The 18,255-nt window shown below is 50.8% G+C and overlaps 1 protein-coding gene across 5 annotated transcripts in view; it reads left to right on the top strand.

Annotated features, from left to right (window-relative positions):
• Positions 1–18,255, top strand: part of EML6 (EMAP like 6) — a 397,023-nt gene that overhangs the window by 243,801 nt on the left and 134,967 nt on the right. For all 5 annotated transcript variants that reach the window (XM_030557759.1, XM_030557761.1, XM_030557762.1 and 2 more), the window contains one exon: positions 2,381–2,486. In XM_030557759.1, coding sequence (XP_030413619.1) covers positions 2,381–2,486 — 106 coding nt within the window. The remainder of the gene's footprint in view (positions 1–2,380; positions 2,487–18,255) is intronic.

Here is an 18,255-nt window from a genome sequence, read left to right on the forward strand (position 1 = left end):
ACCTTCAACCTCAGAACTGCAACCCTAATCCTGACTTGGTATGGAGGGAGGGCTCCCTCAGGAGGAGGAGGATTCTCTGAAAAGTGAGAGCCTGCCCACACTCATCCTGCAGCAGCAGGTCCTGTGGGCCTGCACCTGGTACCCTGTTCTGGGCATTGTGACTTGGCATGTTTGCTCTGGTTTGGCTAGTACCACCCCCCCCAACCCATCCACACACACTATGACAGAGGTTGAGTGGGCCAAACCTGAGTGGCACTGCAACCTGTGTACTAGGTCATAATGCCCAGAGCAGGGAGCTGGGCCCAGCCCTGTACGGTCAGAGCTACTGCTGCTGTAAATGAGTGACTGACTGAAAAAATCATGGGCAAATGGGAAAATCACACTAAAGGTGACTTTTTTTTCCACCCACCATGACAAACCTGTAGCCTTACTATTTCCCTATCCATTCTCATCAGGCAGGGATTTGTACTCATCATGGCAGGGGTGAGTGTTGGGGGATTTGAAGAAAGATGAAATTGAGTTTTACCTATGCATAAAGAGTGGTGATGGGGGAAAGCTCAAAGGTGTTTAGGGAGAAGCTGACTGGTGGGCAGTAAAGACTCAGAATGTTGGAGAACCAAAAGCAGGGATCATCATCATGATATAAATTACTAGGTCAACTATGTAGCCTGGGACCAAGTCATGAAAAGGCTTAAAGATAGAAACAAGAAGCATATGTTGGATGTGCAGATAAGTGAAAGCACTGGAGAAACTCAAAGAAAAGACCGATGTGCTCAGAGCCAGGAAGATAATCCTAGAAGCAGCATTTTGAATGGACTTGAGGGGAACAAAGGTGCAGCAGTTAAGGCCAGGGAGGAGGAAGTTGCTGCAGAGAAAGTGCAAGATAATGGCCTAGATGAGAATTTGATGGAGAGAGAGAGAGAGAGAGAAGGTCAAATTTTAGAAACATTCTTTACAAATTTAGACTCTGCCTAGACGTGTGGATTTAAAAGAGGGGCTGAATTAGAGATGATGCCCAGAGGGAAAAAGAGAGAGAGAGGAGAGGCTTTGGGGCAATTTATAAGACCTCTGATTTGGGAATGTTGCATTTAAATTGATGGCTGGACATCCACAAAGAGATGTCAGAAGGACAGGCTGAGATTTAAGATTGTGCAGATGAAAGCAAGTCTGGAGTGGATATAAAGTCAAAGTTTTGTTTATGGATAAGATCATCCAGAGACAGAATGCAGAGGAAGAAGAGTGTAAAGGCTGGAGCTTTCTTGAACCCTCAACGTTAGTTACAGGGCATATGAGGAGGACCCACCAAACAAAACATTGAAGAAATGATTAAAGAGGTAGGAAGAGAACTATGGCAGAATAGTCTCAAAAGCTGAGAGAAGGTGAAATTTTAAAAGACCATGGCCAGCAGCATCAAAGTTAACCAGTAGGTCAAGGAGGACAAGGATGTAGCCATGTTGTTTGGTTGCAAAGTGCTCAATAGACCCTTTGTTAAGTGTTGCTTCTGTGGAGTGTAAAGCTAGAAGTCAAACTGGAGAGGATCTAGGCTGGAATGGGAGGAAAGGAACTTCAGACAGTGGTTCTAGAAGGTGCATTCAAGGAATTTGGAAATGAACAAGAGAAGAGAGATTGGGAAATATTTTGAAAGGAAGCTACCATGAGTGAGGTGGTTTTTGTTTGTTTTTTAAGATGGTGGAGACCAAAGCATGCTTGTACAGGAAGGGGAAGGAAAAAATAGAGTAGGGGGTGAGGGAGGTCAGGAGACTGGAAGGAGCCAGAGGAGGAGGGAAGCAGGGGAGTATGCAGTGGAAAAGGAGAGATGAGAAGGAAGAGGTTGTGCCAGATTGTTTTCAACATTTCCTTTGAAGGCTGTGCAGAGATGGGGTGGCAGGGAAGGGGCAGAAAAGGGAGGGTTAAGTAAAGATTCAAAGGTGGTTTAAAAAAAAAAGACAGCTGGGGTTGTGGGTGTGGGACTGAGTGAAGGTGGAGAAATAGAGTTGTGTGGCTAAAAGGATGGCAAAACAGAAAAGTGAATTAGTGGAAGAAGTCTGTATGATTGTGGGATATCCACCATAAGAGAAGGTGAGGAAGAGGGCACTGAGAGTGAAAGAGAAGTTCTGAATGTTGATGGGTAGGAAATCACAGAAGGATGGGGTTTCTGGGCAAGGCTGAGGGGGCAGGTAGGTGGTAGTAAGGGAGATCTAGTGGTGACCAGGGATGTGGAAGTCAGAGATGGAGAAATTGGAGAGAGAACAGTTCTTGGTGAAGATAAGATCTAATGAGTGCAAAGGTTAATGCTTCTAAAGTGTTTTGAAGATGCAAAATTGTTAAATATTGTTAGAGTAGTTTATGAACAGCTATTAAGATTAGCATTCTAATTTAGGTTGGAAGAGATGCTGCTATTCATGTGTGGGACACACAGACACTAAAATGTTTATCATTGCTGAAAGGCCAGCACCAAAGAGGAGTATGTGCACTGGATTTTTCAGGTAAGCAACAACCCACACACATCAGAATAAATTATTAAAATTAGTCATTTAGTCTAAAAATTTTCTCTTTTAGATGAAATGACATTTTTATAATTAAGATCAATTTCACATAGGCTGTTTGAAGAGAGCAGGATTGTGTGTGGAAATCAAATACACGGACTTTTTTTTTGCCCTGAAAATGGATTATTATTCTTCACATGCTGCTCTCTACGTGGATTCCAAATGCGGGTGCCTATGCGCACCATGCACTGGAGCCAGAACTGTTCATAGTAGTTTCCGTTGACTCACATGTGCATCGTGCATTGATCACATGACACTCTGAGGTTTTAAGAGGCTGTGTGCATTGACCCCACTCCAGAGTCGGAACCCTCTGTTCCTCTGTGCTCTTAGCCAGCTAAGAGTACTGCATTTGCCTTTTGTTGTACATAGTTCTTTCTAGTTAGATAATTGTCCATTCGTTCGTAGGAGTTAGTTAGGTTCTTCCTTGAGCTTTTTCCCCCTATTGGGAACTTCTCCTCCTTCCCAGCCCCGGGATTATGCCCAGGGGCAGCAGGTTTGTAGAAATTTTGTTGGTGCCCAGAATGCCCAGAGCCTTCCTCTGCCCCGAACTCCACCCCCCACCTGCCTAAGGTTCTGCGAGGGAATTTGGGTGGCTGGAGGAGGTCTGGGGTGCAGGCCCTGGGCTGGGGCAGGGGATTGGGATGTAGGATGATTGAGAGATTGGGCTCTGGGATGGAGTCTGGGGTGCAGGCTCTGGGATGGAGTTTGGGTGTAGGCTCTGGGCTAGGGCAAGGGTTGAGGGGTGTAGGCTCTGGGAGGGAGTTTGGGGGCAGGAGAGAGTGTGTGGGAAGGAGATGGGGTTGCAGGCTCTGGGAGGGAGTTTGGGTGTGGGAGGAGATGCTGGCTATGGAATGGAGTTTGGGTGTAGGCTCTGGGCTGGAGTGGGGGTGTAAGAGAGAGTTTGGGTACAGGCTCTGGGAGGCTTTGGGTGCAGGAGGGGGTGTGTGGGATGGGGGTGGGGGTACAGGCTCTGGTATGGAGTTTAGGTGCAGGATCTTGGCTGGGGGTGCAGGCTCTGAGAGGGAGTTTGCGGGCTGGAGGAGTGTGTGGGAAAGAGGTGAGGGTGCCAGCTCTGAAAGGTTGCTGGGTGGGAGAGGATTGCCATCACATGTGGCTTCCTTTCTCCCCTGCTGCAGCCTGCTGCCCCTCACCATAGCCTAACTGGGGGTGGGGATGGGGCTGCTCCTTGCCCAGCGTGGGGCAGGAGTGGTAGCTGCTGGGGCAGGGGGTGGATCACAGGGTCAAACACTCACCAAAGCCCCAGCAGCTGAGATGGGTGAGGTCTCCCACCAGAAGCCCCCTCAGCATCTCCTCCCAGTGGGTACTGTGGGGGGCTGCCAAACATATGTGCGCCTGCTCCCCTCCTCCCCCTCCTGAGGTGCAGCAGCAGCAGCTGGCAGCACAGGCAGGCAAGGGAGAGGCATCGCTTTTATTCAGGCAGGGATACTCAGGGGGGACGCTCCGGAGCCGGAGGAAGGTGCACGGGAGGGGCAGGCGGGGGCCAGGGCCCACTTCAGGCAGGGTCGGGGGAGAGATCCAGCTCCAAACGTTGATGGAGCAGGGCCCCCAGCCCTGAATATTTCTGGAGCCTGGGCACCACAGGCCCATACAACTCGCCGTCCCTGACTATGCCCCAACAAGCCAGTTTCAAGAACTGTGCTTCGTGCCCTCACTCCTTTTCAGTGGGTGACTAACACACTCATTGCCTGTACTGCCTGGGTGAAACCGATATAGTTTCCCGCTGCTCCATCTGCTGCTCATTTCCATCTTGGACCTGAGCAGCTTGTGAACTTCACCTCCATAATTTTCTAATTGAGGAGGCAATGTGCGCAACCGACTGAACCCAGCTCTGATGGAACCACCAGACCGGTACCCATCACCGATGGATAGTGCCTCACTGGGTCCCTCACGTGTGGCACCGGCCAGGGGCAGGGGGTTTGTATAATATTTGGTGGTGCCCAGAATGGGTCCAAGTCTTGCCTCCCCACTCACATGCCTAAGGCTCTGGAAGGGAGTTTGGGTGCCGGAGAGGGTTTGGGGTGCAGGCTCTTGGAGGAAGTTTGGGTATGGGAGAGGTGTGGACTCTGGGATGGAGTTTGGATGCTGGGTGCAGGCTCCGGGATGGGATGGGGGTTGGATTGCAGGTGGGGGTTTGGGGTGCAAGTTCTGGGAGAGAGTTTGGGTGCGGACGCTGGTAGTAAATTTGAGTGCTGGCTGCTGGCTCCTGGCTGGGTCAAGGGGTTGGGGTTCAGGAAGGGGTGAGGGAGGGGGCTTGGGGTGCTTAAAAATAAAACAATTTTTAAAATAAACAGTTGTGACAAAGTTCCTCCTCTATCTTGGTGGGTCCTGCACTTAATGGTGGATTTGCTCACCTCAGTGATCTTCCCCTCTGGTGGAACCCACAGTCTAGGTCAACTCCTCCTGTGTCTGATCAGGAGTTGGGAGGTTTGCAGGGAACCTGGACCTGCCCTCTACTCCAGGTTCCAGCCCAGGGCCCTGTGCATAGCAGCTGTCTATAGTGCCTCCTGTAACAGCTGCATGACAGCTACAACTCCCTGGGCTACTTCCCCATGGCCTCCTCCAAACACCTTCTTTATTCTCACCACAGGACCTTCTTCCTGGTGTCTGATAATGCTTGTACTCCTCAATCCTCCAGCAGCGCACCCTCTCACTCTCAGCTCCTTGCACCTCTTGCTCCCAGTTCCTCACATGTGCACCTCACTGACTAACTGGGAGGTTTTTAACTAGTTCCAGCCAGTCCTTGATTGGCTTCAGGTGTCCCAATCAATGTAGCTATCTCCACTGCCTTCTGCAAAGATCTTAACTGGCCCCAGGTGTCTTGATTAACCTGGAGCAACTGCCATTTGGTTACCATGGTACCAGGGATTTGTTTAGCCTGAGGCTAACATACCTGTTCCTCACTTCTTTACTGTAGCCATCTGGCCTTGCCCTATCACATATCGCCCCCCCCCCCCGGCCTCTGCTCAGCACCATAGGGTTGGGCAACTTGGGACACCAGGCACTGTGCTCGTGATAGACAATCAACGTTGCCGTGGTGGCATCCAACCCTGTGCTGTATTGCGGAACTGGAATGGTTGGAGGAATAAGAACCACCTGGTGACCCTTGCATTCTTTTCCTTATTTCTCTGCATCCACTAGAGGGGTGCATGGTCCGTCACAAGAGTAAATTGCTGGCCTAAGAGGTAATAAGACAGTATCTCCATGGCCCATTTGACAGCAAGGCATTCTCTCTCAACTACTGCATACTTCTGTTCTCTTGGGAGCAGCTTTCTGCTTAGGTAGAGAATTGGGTGTTCTTCTCCAATCATTTGTGACAGAACCTACCCCAACCCCACCTCGGAAGCATTTGTTTGTAAAATAAATTCCTTGGTAAAGTCTGGGGCTATGAGTATGGGGTCATTACAGAGGGCCGTCCAAAGGTCTGTGAATGCCCCCTCTGCTGCGTCGGTCCACTTCACCATGTCTGGACCTCGGGCCTTCACCAGGTCCATTAGAGGACTTGCCCTACTGGCGAAGTGGGGAATAAAACGTCGGTAGTATCTTACCATGCCTAGGAATGCACGGACCTGCTCCTTTTGGGTCGGCCAGGGCCAGTTTTGAATCGCCTCTAGCTTATTAGTTTGGGGCTTCACTATTCCCTTCCTACAACATATCCCAGGTACCTAGCCTCTGCTAGTCCTATGGCGCATTTAGCGGGATTAGCAGTGAGGCCAGCCCACCTTAAGGTGCATACTGCCTCAACTTTCTCCAAGTGTGTTCCCCAGTCTGGCATATGGATGATGACATCATCTAGGTACGCAGCTGCCTAACTAGTATGGGGGCACAGCAGCTTATCCATGAGGTGCTGGAATGTGGCTGGGCCCCATGTAACCCAAAAGAGAGGATGGTGTACTGGAATAGCCCGTCCAGGGTGGAGAATGCTGTCTTTTCTTTAGCTTCTTTGGTCAGGGGAATCTGCCAATACCCTTTTGTCAGATCCAGTGTAGTCAAGAATCAGGCACTACCCAGTCAGTCAACCAGTTCATCGATGCGTGGTATGGGGTATGTATCGAATTGGAATACTTCATTCAGTTGGCAAAAGTCATTACAGAATCTCATGGTACCGTCAGCTTTAGGCACTAGAACGATTGGACTGCACCACTGACTGTAGGATTCTTCAATAACACCTAATTCTAACATTTTCTTTACTTCGGCCTTGATTTCTTCTCTTTTGGCTGCTGGGATTTTCTAGGGTCTCAGTGTTACTTTGGCTCTGGGGATCGTGCGGATATGGTGATAGGTCTCAGTCGTCTGCCCCGGTTTTGTAGAGAACATATCTCGGTTGCGATTAATCATGTCAGCTGCCTTGATCTTTTGGATTGGCGTTAAGTTGGGTGATATCCTCACTTGCTCGTGTAAGTTATCCTCCTGGGAAAGGATCTCCTGAGTGACTAAGCATGCCTCTCGATCATGCCAAGGTTTTAGAAAATTGATGTGGTAAATTTGCTCCAGTTTCCTGCAGCCTGGCTGCCGCACCTTATAGTTTACCTCTCCCACAGCTTCAGTCACTTCATAGGGTCCCTGCCACTGGCCACCAGCTTGCTTTCTGCTGTGGGCACCAGGACCATTACTCGATCCCCTGGTTGGAACCATCAAAGCTTTGCTTGGTGGTTATAATGGGTTCGCTGGGTCTCCTGTGCTTTCTCCAAGTGTTCCTGTACAATGGGTGTAACTCGGGCTATCTGATCCCTCATCTGTAGTACATGCTCGACTATGTTCCTTCTGGGATTTGGCTCCTCTTTCCAGGCTTCTCTGGCTGTATCCAATATGCCCTGGGGATGGTGCCCATATAGTAGTTCAAACGGAGAGAAACCTGTGGAGGCTTGCGGGACCTCCTGGATGGCGAACATGAGGTATGGCAATAGGGTATCTCAGTCTTTCCTATCCTGGCTCACCACTTTCCTGATCATGGCCTTGAGGGTCCTGTTGAACCTTTCCACAAGGCCATCTGTTTGCGGATGGTATACAGAGGTCCATAGGGCTTGTACATTGAGCAATGGACAGAGATCTTTCATCAACTTGGACATGAAAGGTGTCCCTTGGTCAGTCAGTATCTCCTTGGGTAGCCCAACACAGGAAAAAATCTGTACTAGCTCCTTAGCTATTGTCTTGGAAGTTGTGTTGCATAGGGGGTCGACTTCCAGGTATCGGGTTGCATAGTCTAGTACGACCAGCACATGTTGGTGGTCCCAAGCTGTCTTCTCTAGGGGCCCAATCAGATCCATGGCTATGCGTTCAAATGGTACCTCTATTATTGGAAGAGGTATCAAAGAGGCCCGCAAGTGTGAGCAAAGGCTATGTAGCTGACACTCTGGACAAGAGGTGCAGTCTCGCCTGACATCTTCATGTACTCCTGGCCAGAAGAACCTCCGCGGGATCCGGGCCTGGGTTTTCTCTACCCCTAGGTGTCCTCCAAACAGGTGACTGTGGGTGAGGCTCAATATGCCTTTTGATGTTTTCATGGCACAAGAAGTTGATGTATCTGCTACACCTGGATTTGCACCACATGGTACAGTAGATCTTTCTTCACTATAAGTAGGGTCCTGGACCCTGGACCTTCCCCTCCACTGGTATTCCATCTATCTCAGCCACCACTTTCCTGACATTATCATATCTAGGGTCCTCTGTCTGGTCCCGCCTGAAAGTCTCTCTCCCAGGATTAACCTGCCTGAGCTCCCAGAGGCCGGCTTCTGCTTCTTTCAACGGCTCATCACCATCATGGCTGAGGCCAGCCTCCGGCTCACCTTCCATGTTGGTAATTTCTCTGATGGCTGCTTGTGTCCATCTGCCTACTAGCGCGGTCTTCTGGCCCTGGGTCAGGATCCGGGTTCCCAAGGCCTTCGCGGCCTTCCTTTCTTTTTTTGTCTTCCGGGCCTTTTGGGGGGCTGAGAATAGATCCTGAGAAAACTCTGAAAACATTGGGGGATGACATTCCCCCAATGATGATTCGCTGCCAACAGGGTCCCCACCTCCCTCCAGCCTCTCCGAGGGGAGTATATTATCAAACCCTGGGTAGTCCCTCCCAATAACTACAGGATATAGGAGTTTAGGAAGTATGCCCACTGTCACCTCAATGGGGTTCTCCTGAACCTCTGTTTCCACTGGGATGGTGGGGTATGGCTCACGACCCCATGCACACATGTCACTGCTACACGTTTGCCTTGTAGCAGCTGACTACTTTTTACCTGCTTACCCGATATAAGGGTGATTGCACTCCCCGAGTCCACAAGCGCTGTAGTCTGTGCTCCATTTATCTTCACCGACCTGGTGTAGTTATGCGGGGCTAATGCGATGCCCGCAAGGTGGATAAGGGAGCACAGGACCTCCCAATCCCCCAAGTTGCATTGCATAGGCTCTTCGGTGCTGGGACACTGTGCTGCTATGTCCCCCCACTGCCCACATGCATAACATCTATAATTGTTCCTAATCATTCCCCTATCATGTGGATTAGGGGGTTTAGTCCCAGGGTTCCCCCCACTCAGGCCAATCCCTTCCTTCTGGGGTCTCCGCTGGTTTTTAGCCCCCGTCTTCCTCCACCTAGGATTCCCCAGGGGTTTGGCTGTCCCACCTTCCAGGGTTGGGATTGGGTATTTGCTATGAAATGGGCTTTCCTTGGGTAGTTGGGTCACTTCCCTGGCTGTCATGCGTCTTTCTACCAGCGTGATCATCTCATCATAGGTGGACGGATCGTTCTGGCCTACCCCTTTGCGGAGATCTGGTGGCAGTACCCTCATGTATCGGTCAATGACAGAACCTCTAGTATCTCTTTTGAACTCCGGGACTCTGTTTGCAACCACTTTCATGTGAGATGGATGAGGTCATACAATTGGGACTGTGGGATTTTGTCGTCTTGGTACCTCCACTCGTGATACCCCTGGGCCCCCACTGCGGTCGTTACCCCAGATCTGGCCAGGATCTCTGCTTTCAGCTGGGGTAGTCTGCTGCAGCCTCTTCAGGCAGATCATGGTAGGCCTTCTATAATGGGGCAAGGATGCCAGACCACTGGTCTCGAGGCCAGGCCTCCTGTACGGCTGTCCTCTCAAAGACCAGAAGGTATGCCTCTACATCATCCTCCTGCATCATTTTCTGCAGCCAATGTCTGGCCCATATGAGCTGCGTCCCATCATGGCTGCGGGTTCAGCTCTGTAAGGGTCTTTACCTAGTTTACCAGTTCCCTCAACATAGCTCGGTCTTGAGCAGCCTGATCCATCAGCAGGTGATTAATCTCTTGCTGCAGCCGCACTGCTTCTTGTTGGGCAGCTGCCTGGACATGGGTAGCCTCCTGCTGGGCCGCTGTGGCTTGTACCAGTGTCTGCACTACATCTTCCATTGTGGTGAAAAAAATAAACCCTCTCCTTTTTTTTTTTTTTTTTAAATCACCCTCCTTCTTCCGCTGCACTGTGCACACCAAAATCCCACGCTTAACACCAGTTGTGACAAAATTCCTCCTCTACCTTGGTGGGTCCTGCGCTTATTGGCGGATTTGCTCACCTCAGTGATCTTCCCCTCTGGTGGAACACAGAGTCTGGGTCAACTCCTCCTGTGTCTGATCAGGAGTTGGGAGGTTTGGGGGGAACCCGGGCCCACCTTCTACTCCAGGTACCAGCCCAGGGCCCTGTGCATAGCAGCTGTCTATAGTGCCTCCTGTAACAGCTGCATGACAGCTACAATTCCCTGGGCTACTTCCCCATGGCCTCTTCCAAACACCTTCTTTATCCTCACCACAGGACCTTCCTCCTGGTGTCTGATAATGCTGACAATCCTCCAGCAGCTCACTCTCACTCTCACCTCCTTGCACCTTTTGCTCCCAGCTCCTCACATGCACACCTCACTGACTAACTGGGAGGCTTTTAACTAGTTTCAACTACATTGATTGACTTCAGGTGTCCCAATCAATGTAGCTATCTCCACTGCCTTCTAGAAAGATCTTAATTGGCCTCTAGGTGTCTTGATTAACCTGGAGCTACTGCCATTTGGTTACCATGGTACCAGGGATTTGTTTAGCCTGAGGCTAACATACCTGTTCCTCACTACTTCACTGTAGCCATCTGGCCTTGCCCCATCACACAATGTATATTACACATCAAAGTTATAAAAAAATAAAAAGTGCATACTACCAAGAGCAGCCAGAGATGACGTGGGCGGAGGAGAGGTCCCCACGAGAGTTATCTCTCAGTTTAAGGGCCTGATTGAAACTGTAAGTCACAACAATCACACATTTTCCTCAGTTCCATCCTCACACTAAGAACAGGAACCCCAGTGACTTCCAGAGGATGAATGAGGTTTGCAGGATATGAGATTAAGTTGAGAGAAAAGAAAGGAGTTTCCTTATTCTTAATCTTGATGCGGTATAGAAACATTGTGCCCAACAGCTTAGACAAGGCCCTGCCCCAAGGAATTTCAGTATATTGTTAAGTACAACTTGTAGTGGAAACTGAAAAGGTTTAAAAAAAAGAATGCTTTTACCCACACCCTCAGGCTGTCAGGGATTGAATGAAAGGTAAATGGGTTTCAAGGAGGTCACAGCAGCGGCGGCGGCTCCAGGCACCAGCACTCTAAGCGCATGCCTGGAGCAGCCAGTCATGGGGGGTGCACTGCTGGTCCCTGTGAGAGCGGCAGTCAGGCAGCCTTCGGCGGCGTGCCTGCAGGAGGTCCGCTGGTCCCATGGATTCGGCGACAATTCGGTGGCGGGTATGCTGAAGCCGCGGGACCGGGGACCTCCTGCAGGCGCGCCGCCGAAGGCTACCTGACTGCCGTGCTTGAAGCAGCAAAAAAGCTAGAGCCGCCCCTGTACAACAGGCAGGCAGACACCACCCATTGTGACTCCCATTCCCACTCCTGTTCAGATCGGGGGAGAGGGAAGGAGGCACATGGGGGAGCTGATCTCTGGCCATGTCCAGACTACCTGCCGTATCGGCGGGTTAAAATCAATTGCTCGGGGATCGATATATCGCATCTAATCTAGACGCGATATATCGATCCCCGAGTGCGCTTATATCGATTCCGGAACTCCATCAACCCCAACGGAGTTCCGGAATCGACACGGAGAGCCGCGAACATCGATCCCGCGCCGTCTGGACGGGTGAGTAATCCGATCTTAGATATTCGACTTCAGCTACATTATTCACGTAGCTGAAGTTGCGTATCTAAGATCGATTTCTCCCCCCCTAGTCTGGACCAGCCCTCAGTCACACTCATTTGTCTCTGATGCACTCGCCTGCCTGACTCTGGGGAGGCAGCAGCCCAAGTGAGCCAGGGGAGCAGGGAGGACAGGACTGTCAGCTGCTGGTGGGTGGGAGGCACAATTTAAAGGTTCCCCTCCAATAGTTCCAGTGTCGTCATACCCCTCCCTCTCCAGGCAGCCTAGCCCTCCCACTTGCCCTCAGTTCCCCTATGGGAAAGAAACTGTTCCTTCCTTCTTCCCCTACCTAACTTCTCCCTGCAGAGCAGCAGACCTTCCTCTCTACTGCTCTCAATCTCTCACCTATTTGGTGCACATGCTGTTTGTTTATCTCTCCCATTGGGGTCCCAGGCTGCCTCCAGCAAGTGGGGGAAGAAGGGAGAGAGTTTGGCAGGCAAACCCTGGCAGAAAACTGGGGAGGAGGGGCAATGTGACCCAGTGAATGCTCCTTCCCTCCATGTGTCACCTCTCTGCAGAGATCGGATAGGATGGAATAGATAGGATGGGAGCAGGCAGGCTGCAGCAGCGCCCTTGGTTTGCATGGTTAGCTAAATGTGCAGAGCTAAATGTGCCCTCCAGTCCTGCTGACAGTGCCCAGGGAAAGAGCAAGCCCTTTCCTGGACAAGTATGGCTCTTGTCATACTTGGGGAAGAAAAGAGGGATGGACCTGGATCTGCTCTACACTAACACCCAACCAGATAGCAGGGCTACTCCAAGCATCCAGTCAGCCGGAACACAGAAAGCTGCAGACACACTCCTTGAACACCTGCATCAACCACAGCTGTCCATCCCAGGTATCATGTCGGGACCCAGCACAGCCTGCCCCACCCACTCCCCATGGTTTCTACAGGAGGACCTCTGTCCTGGAAGAGTGGGGAGCCCATCCTCCACCTGCCCTGGACACCCACCCCTGCTGTTGCTCCCACCAGAGGAGTTACCTGAGAGTGAGTGCCTCAAGCTGCAACTTGGATGTGTGTTTTTTTTTCTCTCCCTCCCTGACCCTGGCTGGGCTGGCAGTAGCGCTTCCCTTCCTAAAACCCAGCTGGCTGGCCGCAGGTAAGGTCACATGGGACATATCAAATGTGCTTCCATCAGCACATCGCCCTGGGAAACTGCCATTATTGCCCTGGTCAAAGGCTGGCCCTGGCAGCTGCCTCAGCCTGCCCCCTGGTGCCACTCCCTTGTAGTCATCAGTGGCCAGCAAGGGAGCACAGCATGGAGCTGCAGGGGGTATCCACCCACTGCCTGGGGCAGGCAGGGACACTTAGGGGAGGAGACGCTTGGTGGAGGAGGTACGCTGGGGCGGCAAGCAGGGCCGAAGGATAGACCCACCCCTGAATTTTGGTGGAGCCAGACCCCCGGGGCCCTGAATTTGCTGGAGCCCGGGCACGACGGGCCCATACAACTTGCCACCCCGGCACTCACCAAAACCCCACCCACCGAAGCCCTACTGCGTGCACAAGAAGCATGGACACATGGGCAGCTCCCCACCTTTAAAATGCAGCTGTCATAACCATAAAGGGAAGGGTAACAGCCCTCCTGTGTACAATACTATAAAATCCCTCCTGGCCAGAGAGACCAAAATCCTTTTAACTGTAAAAGGTTAAGAAGCTCAGGTAACCTGGCTGACACCTGACCCAAAGGACCAATAAGGGGACAAGATACTCTCAAATCTTGGTTAGGGGAAGACTTTTTGTTTGTGTGCTTTTTGTTTGGGGGTTGTTCGCTCTTGGGAATAAGAGGGACCAGACATCAATCCATGCTCTCCAAATCTTTCTGAACCAGTCTCTCATATTTCAAACTTATAAGTAACAGCCAGGCAAGGTGTGTTAGTTTTATCTTTGTTTTCTCAACTTGTAAATGTTCCTTTTGCTAAAGGGTTTACCTCTGTTTGCTGTAACTTTGAACCTAAGGCTAGAAGGGGTTCCTCTGGGCTCTTTGAATCTGATTACCCTGTAAAGTTATTTTCCATTCTGATTTTACGGAGATGATTTTTACTTTTCTTTAGCCATCTTTTTAAGGACCTGATTGATTTTTCTTTGTTTTAAGATCCAAGGAGGTTGGATCTGGGCTCACCAGGAATTGGTGTGGGGGAAAGGAGGAAGAATGGTTAATTTCTCCTTGTTTTAAGATCCAAGGGTTTGGATTGGTGTTCACCAGGAACTTGGTGAAGAAGTCTCTCAAGGCTACTCAGGGAAGGGTTATAGTACTTGGGAGGAAAATATTCTGGAGGGGAGGTAGACAGAGTTTCCCAAATAACTCATAAATAATTTGGGTGGTGGCAGCAAAACCAGATCTAAGCTGGTAGTTAATCTTAGAGGTTCTCATACAGGTCCCCACATCTGTACCCTAGAGTTCAAAGTGGGGAAGGAACCTTGACAGCAGCATTGCCTCCCCAAGCCATGATAGGTCGGGCGAGAAGTCGTGCATTATTGCGGAAGATTCGGCTCCTGCTCTAGCTCCAAAGAGAGTGCTCATGGAGCACCACTCCAAACACCACCATCTCATTCTTCCATTTCAGCACCAGGCCCCCTACTTCATTCCCAGCACTGTTGACTCCACTGGGACCCTTGGGCAATGAACCTCTTGTGCTCCACCCTTCTCCGCTCTTCCTCGTTGACCGTCCTCCCGGATCATGCCTAACACTGTTGGTTCTGCTGGTACCAATGGCTCCTCCTCTTCTGGACCATTCAGAATTCAGCCGATCTTCTGACACAGACGTGGCCCTTTCCCTGGCCCGATCCTACAGCCTGGAACCATGACACCAGTCCTACCCTCCGGGATATGATCTTGTGGTCAACCTATGGTTCCATTACCTTTGGGCACTGCCAGTGCATGGAGATCCCTACTCCTGGTCTTACTGGCACTCACGGAACCCCTATCACCATTTCAGTATGCATTGCCCATACGGCCTGTCTTCTGCCCATACTGCCACCTTCCAGGAGGAACTCCTGGGTGCTCCCACTCCGTCAGCACTGCTGGCCTCAGCTGCACCATCGGAACCACCAATCCCTACAGGCACTTTGTCATCACTGGACGATACCCTTATTCCACCTTCCCTCTCACCACCAGATGACCATACACAATTGATTGCTGCTGCACTCAGTCTCACAGTAGAGGATGTTCAAGACTCCCAGGATCAATTCCTGGACATCTTTCAACCTCCCAGACTCTCGTACCACCATACCAATACATGGCACCATCTTACAGCCAGTCCAAGCTTTATGGCACGTGTCAGTGTCCTGCACCCCCACACCAAATCAGGTGGAATGCTGATACTTCGTCTCCTATAAGGGCACTGACTTCCTTTTTACTCACCTAACTCTCTGGTTGTCCACACTGCCTCTGAATGCAGCTGTCAGCAACACTTCAAGTCTACTCCTCCAGACTGCACTGCTATAAAACTGAACTTGCGAGGCTGCAAAGTGTATTCCTCTGTGGGGTTACAGTTCCACATTGCCAGTTACCAGGATATTCTTGCTAAATATGACTCCCTGTCCTACTCCACACTGGTGGACTTTCAAGACTTCCATTCACTGGACAAAGAGCAAGATTTCCAATGCCTGCTAGACAAGAGCAAACTGGTGGCAGTTACTCTTTGGGCCACTATTAATGCCATGAACACTGCATCTCGCTCCTTGGTATCTGACATAGTACTCCACCATGACTCTTGGCTCCAATCTAGCAGCTTTCCCAAAGAGGTGCAGACAACCCTCGAGGACCTCCTCTTCGACAATCACAAATTATTCAGTGATAAAATGGATGAGTCCCTTCACTCCCTTAAATACTCCCAAGCTACCCTCCATTCCCTGGGCATCTATACTCCAGCCCCTACCTGTTGACAACAATGCTTGTCCTTCCGTCCTCACTCCTGGGCCACTTACCAGCCACACCACTTGACCAACCTTGCCGCCACCTTCGCTCCCAATGTTCTTGACATTTTTTTCCGCTGCCTCCGCCGCCTCCACCTCTCACTGGCCATCTAAGCAATCTTTTTGACTCTTCCCTCAAGGTCTGCGAACCCTCCTTAGTCTTTCCAGCCACACTGCAAGTCATCTTCAGGGGTCATCTTGCTCTCTTTGCCTGCAACTGGGGCAGGATCACCGCCAATAGATGGGTGCTGGACATCATCCACCAGGGCTTTCATTATCGAATTCCTTTCCTTCCCTCCTTGCCACCTGCCTGGTGACCATCCTCCAGACCCTTCCAAAGATGGTCTCCACAAAGATGCCACCACCCTCCTTCGAAAGGGTGCCATAGAACCTGTCCCATGATGGTACCACAGCCATAGCTTCTATTCTTCCTATTTCCTCATTCCGAAGAAAGGAGGTGGTCTTCGCCCCATCCTGGACCTCTGCTACCTAAACAAGTTTATTCACAAGTTTCATTTTGGTAAGGTCACCTTCCTTCTCATTATCACCATCTTCCCCAGGGAGGTTGGTTCATGGCTCTCGATATGAAAGATGCATAGTTTCACATAGACACCCACCGTCTGCATCCTCTCCTTCGGAATCACTTCTGCCAATGTCTTCACAAAGGTCTTCACAGTCGTGGCAGCCCACATGTGCTGACTGGGCCATTCCGTTTTCCCTTACCTGGACAACTGGCTTCTTGTGGCACCCTCTTGCTCCCATCTCCTCGCCACTGTACGGACTCTCCACACCCTCCTCAGCAGCTTCAGTGTCTGCATCAACGCTGATAAGTCAATCCTTGTCTCTACTTGCAGGCTCACTTTCGTAGGGGCATGCCTGGACTCTGACTCGGCCCTCACTTTTCTTTCAAAGGATTGCTTTGCCAACCTTATTTCCCTTATTACAACTCCGGCACCGTTTGCAGACACACATCTGTCAGTGCTTCCCTCCTGAGCCATATGGTGACCTGCACTGCTGTTACACTGTATGCCCACCTTCATATACATTGTCTTCATTTCTGGCTCCATACTGTCTATGACCCACAGTTGGAATGACTAAACAGACCACTAATCCTCCCTCCTCCTGTTTTGACTTCCCTCTCTTGGTGGTGCAACCCATCTGCAGTTCTATGGGCATCCTGTTTACATCTCTGACGCCTACTACCACTCTCAGCACCGATGTTTCGCTGGTAGGCTGGGGCACCCATCTAGACGACTGCATGGCACAGGGCCTTTGGACAGAGATGCAGAAAAGCACATCAACGTCCTGAAGCTATGGGCAATCGCCTTGCCTGTCAATTTTTTCTGTCCTTTCTCCGCTCCCACAATGTCCAAATACTGTCAAACAACATGATGAATGTCATATACATCGAAAAACAGGGTGATGCTAGGTACCCTTCTCTCTGTCCGGAAGCTGTCAATCTTTGGTGTCTCCAACACAAGATCATCCTACATGCAGTGCACCTCCTGGGCACCAGAAACACTCTGGCAGATAGACTCATCCACTCCTTCCATGCCAACTACGAGTGGGAACTCCACAACCTCCCCTCCCTCCAGTCCATCTTTTATCAGTGGGGCACGTCGTGTTGGGCCTTCTTCGCAATGTCCACAAACCACAAACTTCCCTTCTTCTGTTCCTGAGAGAGCCTGGGCCCGGGCTCACAGGGTGGTGTCCTTTTCATTTCCTGGATTTCAGATCTCCTCTACACTTTCCAACCCATTCCCCTTCTCCCCCATGTCCTACGCAAAGTGTTCAGGGACTGCACAATGGTTATCCTCGTGGCTCCCTCCTGGTCTCACCAACACTGGTACCCCGATCTTCTCCAACCCTTCGCTTGCCCCCCATTCCCTTTCCAACCCTCCCAGATCTCCTGATGTGGGGCCACAGACAACTGCAGCACCCCCAACCTGCCCCCTCTCCATCTCATGGCCTGGTATTTGGTTTGACCTTACATATAGATTGAGCCTGCTCCATGCCCATCCATGACATCCTCACTAACAGCAGGCGCCAATCCACTCAGACCTGTTATGCAGCTAAGTGGTGCTGCTTAACTGCATGGACATGCCACCATCACATCTCTCTGGACTCCCTTTCCATTCTTGTCCTTCCAGACTATCTTCTTCATCTCCACTAATCAGGCCTCATTCACTCCTCCATTCATGTTCATGTAGCAGCGCTCAGTGCCTTCCTTCCTCCTGTGGATGGCTTCTCCATCTTTACTCACCTGAAAACCTCCCAGTTCCTCTGGGACCTCCTCAACACCTTTCATCCTGTGCAGAAGGCTGCACTGTCTTGTTATCTCAATTTGGTCCTCTCTGCTCTCACCAAGCCACCTTTCAAACTTTTTACTACCTGCTCCCTCAGCTGTCTCTCCATGAAGGTAATCTTCTTGGTAGCCATCCCCTCTGCACACCATGTCAGTGAACTAGTGGCCATGATGGTGGACCCACCAGTCACGGTCTTCCACAAGGATAAAGTCTCCTTGCGTCTACACCCCAAGTTTGTACCCAAGGTGGCCTCCTCTTTCCACCTCAACCAAAGTATATACCTTCCAGTC

Source organism: Gopherus evgoodei, chromosome 3 (assembly GCF_007399415.2).
Source record: "Gopherus evgoodei ecotype Sinaloan lineage chromosome 3, rGopEvg1_v1.p, whole genome shotgun sequence".
Taxonomy (NCBI): domain Eukaryota; kingdom Metazoa; phylum Chordata; order Testudines; family Testudinidae; genus Gopherus; species Gopherus evgoodei.